The sequence below is a fragment of the Manacus candei genome, unplaced genomic scaffold (assembly GCF_025592945.1).
Source record: "Manacus candei isolate 608988 ecotype Guabito, Panama unplaced genomic scaffold, ASM2559294v1 h1tg000041l, whole genome shotgun sequence".
Lineage (NCBI taxonomy): Eukaryota > Metazoa > Chordata > Aves > Passeriformes > Pipridae > Manacus > Manacus candei.
In genome coordinates this window covers 2,798,214-2,805,000 of record NW_026138089.1, presented here as the reverse complement: position 1 = coordinate 2,805,000, position 6,787 = coordinate 2,798,214, and the positions used below count along the sequence as shown (strand labels likewise).

At 41.3% G+C, this 6,787-nt stretch overlaps 1 protein-coding gene across 2 annotated transcripts in view; it reads left to right on the top strand.

Annotated features, from left to right (window-relative positions):
- Positions 1–4,364, top strand: part of POLA1 (DNA polymerase alpha 1, catalytic subunit) — a 203,741-nt gene extending 199,377 nt beyond the window's left edge. For both annotated transcript variants that reach the window (XM_051795104.1, XM_051795102.1), the window contains exon 37: positions 3,073–4,364. In XM_051795104.1, the coding sequence (XP_051651064.1) occupies positions 3,073–3,245 (173 nt within the window). In that variant the 3' untranslated portion in view covers positions 3,246–4,364. The remainder of the gene's footprint in view (positions 1–3,072) is intronic.
- Positions 4,365–6,787: the final 2,423 nt, after the last annotated feature.

Below are 6,787 nucleotides of genomic sequence, written 5' to 3'. Positions count from 1 at the left end.
CATCAGCAAAGGAGGTAAACACATCAGGAGCTGTGTCCTCTCTCATCTTCCCCTGCTCTGTATTACTACAGTTTTTTAAATCTCTTCTCCCCAGTCATCAGATGCACTTGTGTCATTCAAATGCGTGGTGTGGCTGTGCCGCAGAGGCAGCCGCCGCCTGCCTCTCCTCCCGGAGCTCCCGGCTCCCATTCTCTTATAATTGAAACTTAAAATTGGCCTCATTACTTCAACGAGGCCCCTCATATTTCTCCATTTTTTCAGTCCACCCTTTCCTGCTTGCCTCTATGAGGGTAATTGCATCTAAGAAATGTTTGAAGCATACTGTCAGAAAGGTTATTGCATATAATTGAAGTTTAGATTTAATGTTGAGGGGAGCTTTGCGCTCTGTTAGTGGGATGGCTGGAGCCCTGGAGCCTGAATTGGAGCTGTACAGGGGCCTGTATTTCACTTTGCTACTTTCAGCCCTGGTTTACTGTTTGCCTCCATGTTCTAATGATTAATGTGCCTTCCTGTTCTGTTCACACATGCCAGCTGTTTGCAGTGATACATTTTACCTGGGTCCCTCCTGGGCTCCAGGAAGCTTTAAATTATTTTAGCATAGTTTTGAGCTACAAGGATGATATTTTCCACAGTTCCTTGGTATAAAGAGCATGGTTTGGCTAACAAGTGAGCAGTGGCAAGTGAACCCACTTACTATATCATTTATCCAGAAAATGCATAAACTAATTAGAGCTGAAATTGTGACAAAGTGGGATTGGTGTTTTTATGGACAAAGTTACAAAAATTTTCAAGGTGTATTTAATTTAACCCTACATTTAAATATTTTCAGAATCATTAAATATGTTTATGCCATAGTGACTTCAGCCTGTTAATGAACAGATTCATGTCATCAAAGTTTTTATTGTACTGGTGGTGTAATTTAAGGAAAATTCAATTCTGCTAATAGTTATGGTCTGTGTAATGGTAAGAATGTGGTATCTTACACTAGGCATCTTCCTCTTTTTGCTTACTGCCCAGAGCTGTTAATATAAAGACACAAAACTGAATATGACAGCACAATACATCCCTTCTTCACAAGGATGCATGGAAGGTTTTTACCAAAGTGCTTTTAATCGATATATTTAGTTACTCAGTCTGGCATTGTTAATTTAAATTTTAAGTTAATTTTTAAAGATTTGATATCTTCATGAAAAGCCATTGAGTTCAGTGGAACTTTGTGAATAACATGGAAAACCTAAGCAGGTAGCAATTGCTCAGTAAGACCTGACTGTTTATATCATATCCAGAGTCTGCTGAGCTCATGTTAAAACATCTGAAGCTCTGCAGAAATATTTGTAAATCCTCAGGGAGGAGAAATTCACAAACCCCAAAACTCTAACAGCTATTTCTGTTACCATGCCTCCCTTCCCTGCCATCTCCTTGTGTAGCAGTCCTTGACTTGGCTGCTGAGATGGTGTGTCTGATGGGATGCCTTCATCTCAGTCACATCACAGAAGTGAGTCATCACAAAAGTGAGTCATTTCATCCCTTGCACAGGTAGAGTCAAAAAACCAGCATGTCCCTCTCCCCCAAGACTTTCTCTTATATAAACTCAGCTGTTTTAGAGACGACAGGTTTTTCATCTGAACTGCCATATAGTGAAAGCTGTTTAACAGGGGATGGAGACTCCTTTTTTACATGTTCAGAGTGCAAGGAGGGCACTACAGATGTTGTGAAGGTGTCAGGAAGAAATGAGGCAGCAGCTTTTAGTCAAAGCTAATGAGCAACAGAAGGATTATGTTGGTTTCTCACAAGATACATGCTTACACTGCACCTAAATGGCTTGAAAACTCAACCTTTAAGAACCTGTGCCATGCTCTCCTAGTTCTACTTGACCTGGAGTCCCTCCAGCCCAGCAGGTGGAAAGCTGCCTGGGAGGGCACCTTGTTTTGCAATATATCCACTATGCAGTGTGGCCTGTTCCAAGGAGTAACTGCAGGCACAGGCTCTCAGATAGGAGCTGAACATGAAGTTGGTTGGAAAGTAGGAGCACAACTGCACCACATCTGCATCCAGTTGGCATTGCTGTATAACAGAATATGGAGTACTTTGCTCTTTTAGTCTTTGTCCACAGTCTTTGTAAAGCAAAAGCTGGACAACCACCCAAATAAAATCCCTGGATTTTTTTGATGGCATAAAATTTAACAAAAAAACCCCGAGAATTTAACAGTTTGGGCTTCACTGCTGAAATATGTACAGACTCATGTGCACGTACATGACTTTGCACATACATAAAGGTACAGGTGGGTGGATGTCTTGTTCTCCGGACATCTCTTAATCAAGCATTTGGGAATTACTCTCTTCATTCATGTGTCAGGTGAACCTGACATCTCCTGGTTGCAATACCAGGCATCTTCTCTCTATTTCAGTGTAGGGTGGCATGGAATTCCCCTTGTTTGTTCTGCTTCCTTTTTCTTTCCAATACCTCTCTAGTGCTGAGCATCCCGATTCCCATCCTGCACACAAGGTGCATGTGAGAACACACAAGACTGGTGATAAGTCTGTCCTAGGTTGTGCCAATATTAGCAGCAGCAGCAGCAGCAGGAGAGGTGAGAGAAGTGAAGCGTGGTTTCCTTCACTTCTGAAGTCAACCTTCTCCCTACTTCAAACCCCTGGGAACTCTGCGTAGTTCTCACTGAGTTAAGGCACCTGCTCATTTTAAATTGGGTCCTTTCAGAGCCAGCCCTGCTATCACTTATTTTCTCTACTGTGACTTAGTGAACCCCCATTTCACCCCAGTTAGATGTCAAAACTGGGCAAGTGGTTCTTCTTGCCAGCTCCTGGCAGGAGCTGCTGCACCCGTGCCAGTGGGGCTGAGGGAACTTTAGCCTTGGCTCCTTGTACAGGTTCACCATGGCCCCTCACCAGCTGGTGTGGCACTGCAGGGAAAGGCAGCAGAACTTGGGAGAGCTTGCTGTAAATGTCCTTTTTGCTAACTGTGATTCACAGTCCTAGCGAATGCAAAAATCCTTTCTGTGGTCGTTTAATCCTTCTCATTTTTTTGTTGGGTTTTTTTTCTCTTTGTTTTTTTAGAGTATGTGAAGAAGAAGCAGCCCAGGTGGGAAGTGTCTGAGGCCTACAAAAGACTGAAGAGCACTGTAGACAAATACCTGTCCATGAGTGCCTACTCAGAAGTGAACCTCGGCAAACTCTTCACCGTCACTATGGGAAGATCTGTGAGAGAGTCCAATAATGAAAGACAGTGATTGATTAAAAATGGAGGGAGGATAGTTCCTTGTTCATCAGAAATGATCTCTTCAGCAATACTCTATTTCAGTGTGCACAATGATGTTTTAATAATCTTGTCTCTTTGGAGGAGGAAAAAATGGAAGATGAAAACAAAGTATGATTCACGTGGACATTAAATATTTGATGTGTTTTTATCTTCCTTTTTTTTTAATTCATTTAGAAACCAGGGTTATTAAAATACAGAGTAGTTGATTTTTGCAATATATTTTGTTGTGTATTTAGACCTATGAGGGAAAAGGGGGTGGGGGAATTGCTGCTTTAATTGGATAATTCCCAGTGAGAGTTGCTGGAATGTAAGTGATCCTAGACTTTGCTCCAGGGTATTTAGTAGAGGTGCTCTCAGGAAGAGAGGTTAGTAGAGGTCTCAGTAGGAGCACTAATGTTTTGCCTTTTCACAGTTTATCTTCTTCCTGATCATAAACATACCAATTAAAAACAATACTAAACCTGAATGCCTTTAAATGTCCTATTACCTTCTGAACAGAGGTAGGGATGCTTTACTTTCGAATTCATTAAAGAACGACTGAAACCTGGAGGTGCTAAAAATAGGGACCATCTTTTTATTAGAAGTCTTTCCAAAAGTCTTTAAGCGTAGTATTTTGCCATGTTGAAAAACCCGTGTGGATGTAAAGACATGCAGATGTACAAAACCCGTTTAACACACACAGTGGATATAAATATATTACATTTCTTTCCATGCAAAACATTTGAAAGTAAGCAATTGATAGGGAAAAATATGTTTAGGATGGCATTGTAACCAAAAACGGGAATGGAAAGCAGTAAATCATTGTTACTGTTCTGTAATAATTACTGTGTTGGAGCTTTTACAGTTTTAAAAACAAATTGTATTTTTCATTTACTTTTAATAAAATGACAAGCAGATATGACAAGAAGAGCATAAATTTGGGTACATGCTTTTGTACACAAAATATTGTTTTACTCATGTTCACCGTTAAGCTTGCAATGTGATATATTAATGTAAGGTTATGATGTTTTGCATTTAAATCTTAAACAGAATAAAATGTAAAGTTTTCTTCACACTTAAAGGAAAAAAATAAAGTTTTCTAGTAAAAGAGAATTTGATTCTATGATCTGATGATTGAAAATACTCCATGCTGGCTCCTATTGCTCCAGACTTTTCGTGGTCCTACAGGATTGCTTGTATGTCTGCTTTTAGGATGAACAGCCATTAACAAAGGGAGATTGAAGTAATAGCATCAGCCACAAATGTGTTGGGCACTGAAGGGATACGTGTCTGTGGTAAGAGTGTTTTATGATACTCATTTGTCCCTGAGGTGGCATTGGAAGAGGCTGTGTGTCAGTGTGTGCAATGTCAGTTTGAATATGCTTAAATACACAGTTGTCTTCCAAGCAACTTTTGGGGCTAAATCCTTTCTTTTTTTCTCACATTGAATCTCTACTGTGGGAAATGGAACCTACTCAATCCCTGGTTTTGTGCAGGTGTTGTCTCACCCCTGGTGGGCTATCGTTCCTTCCCAGTGTGTTTAGTTGGGTTAATACTGTTAAACAGACTTTATTTGGAGACTTCTCTTGAAGAGAAGGTGTTGCTTCTGAGATGACATATGGGAGTTTCAGATCTTCAAAAGATCCCAGTTTCCTGTAATTTCACGCAGGGGTTTTTAGATTTTTTGTGTCCAACACAATTAGGATTATGAAGATATTAGTGATAGTAACTGGGTAGAATGCCTTAGAAAAGCAAGAAGTGTGACCTTCTCTTCCAAACATTAGGTATACAAATAAAATGGATAGATATGGCATAACCTGACCCTGTGGCACTTGTATGTATCTGTATAATTACCGCTGAAGAGCCTGTTAATTTGCAAGTTTAGGGATGTTTAGATTAAATGAGAGTGTTGTGGAATGACTGTGTAAGGTGCAGCAGCACAGAGTGGCCCTGCAAGGGGCTGTTCCCCCCCACACTGAGGTGGAGGAGCCGTGAGTGGCATAGCCCTGGAGCCCCCCACCACCCCAGCCAGCCACAGTCTGGGGGTCAGGATATGGGAAGCGAGGGCTTTTACCCCGAATGGAGGCTTTTTTTGATTCCTCTCAGCAAAGCTGGTCAGATCGGAGCTGAAGTCTTGGCAAGGAGTAAACTGGATTTTTTCCCCCTCCCCTTCTCCCTCTCTAATCAGCTCTGGGCACTGTGCCTTGTCTTGGCCCCGCAGAAAGGCTGGGAAATGCAAAATCATCTTCATAGCATTTAATATTAAATGGAGCTGGAAAATGCTGTGCTGTAAATAATTTGGGAAAGACTGAAGTTCGGAGGTTTGTGTTTTGAGACCCAAATCGCCTTCCCTTCCTTCCCCTTCTTGTGTCCCCTTCTCCCCGCCCACCCCCCCCGCCCCTCACGCTTTTAACATTAAGGTTTGTGTTTATTTGTATTTATTTGCAGTTGGGGAAGAGGAGTGTTGATATATGGAGCCGGTGGCCAGGTTTTGCTGATGACATATGCGATATGAAAAACAATTCCCATCTGCAAACACGGTTGCTGCTGTGCCAAAATTCCTCTTTTCGCCGCCAAAGGCAGTTTTCTAAGGCCGAAGCAGAGCACATCTTCCCCTTCACATCCTTCCCCGTCTTCTGCAGAGCACCTTAAATGTGCCTTAATTGAATAGTTCTCCCGCACCCTCCTTATAGCAGTTTAATAGATTAACTCATCTGTGCCAGCTTCAAATTTCAGATTAAAATTCCTTCATCCCGAAGGCAGCATTATCAGGTTGTTGGAGGCTGTTTTCAAACCTTGGTTTTGAATAGCAGCGGCTCTGCATTAATTTAACCACTAAGCTAATAAGTAGGTTTCGTTTTGTTATGCTAAGCTTTATTGCTTTTCTTTTGATCAGAATGGTGTTGTTGAGCAAAGCAGCAGACAAGGCATTCTTTGATGAGGGAATTAGCGCTCTATTCTTCCTCTATTATTCATAGCACAGTGGAATATGTAAGTACCTGAGGGTGTCAAAGGAGAGCAGGCTCTATTGCAAAGTGTTCGCCTTGTTTCTCTCAATAGCTGACTATGAGATGATAAACCGCTTAATACACTGCACTAATTGGATGAGAGCAAAAAGAGATGGGAATTAAGGCACGGCGAAAGGAGAAAGTGCTACCAGCCTTCATTCACTCTTTCACCACTTTAACAGCACCAAAGGAGGCACAAGCTTTCTATAAGCAGACTAGGGGTTTTGTGCGGAGATAAAATGAACCTGTTAGTGGATTCAGGTAATACACTAATTATTGCACAGTATAAATACCACTACTGGTTTTATAACACGGAGGTAAACTTCTTTTGAGAAGGTTATAGGATTGCTTGGCAGCAGTATAGATCCTAATAAGGGACCAGAGTAATAACCCCCTGGATTAACAAAATTGCTGCTTGCAGAAGTATGATTCGGGCTTTTACGAAGATTTCAGCGGAATGAATAAAAATGACTGAATGACATTTCTTAATGCCTAATGGCTTGATAATGATTCCCTTTTCTTTAAG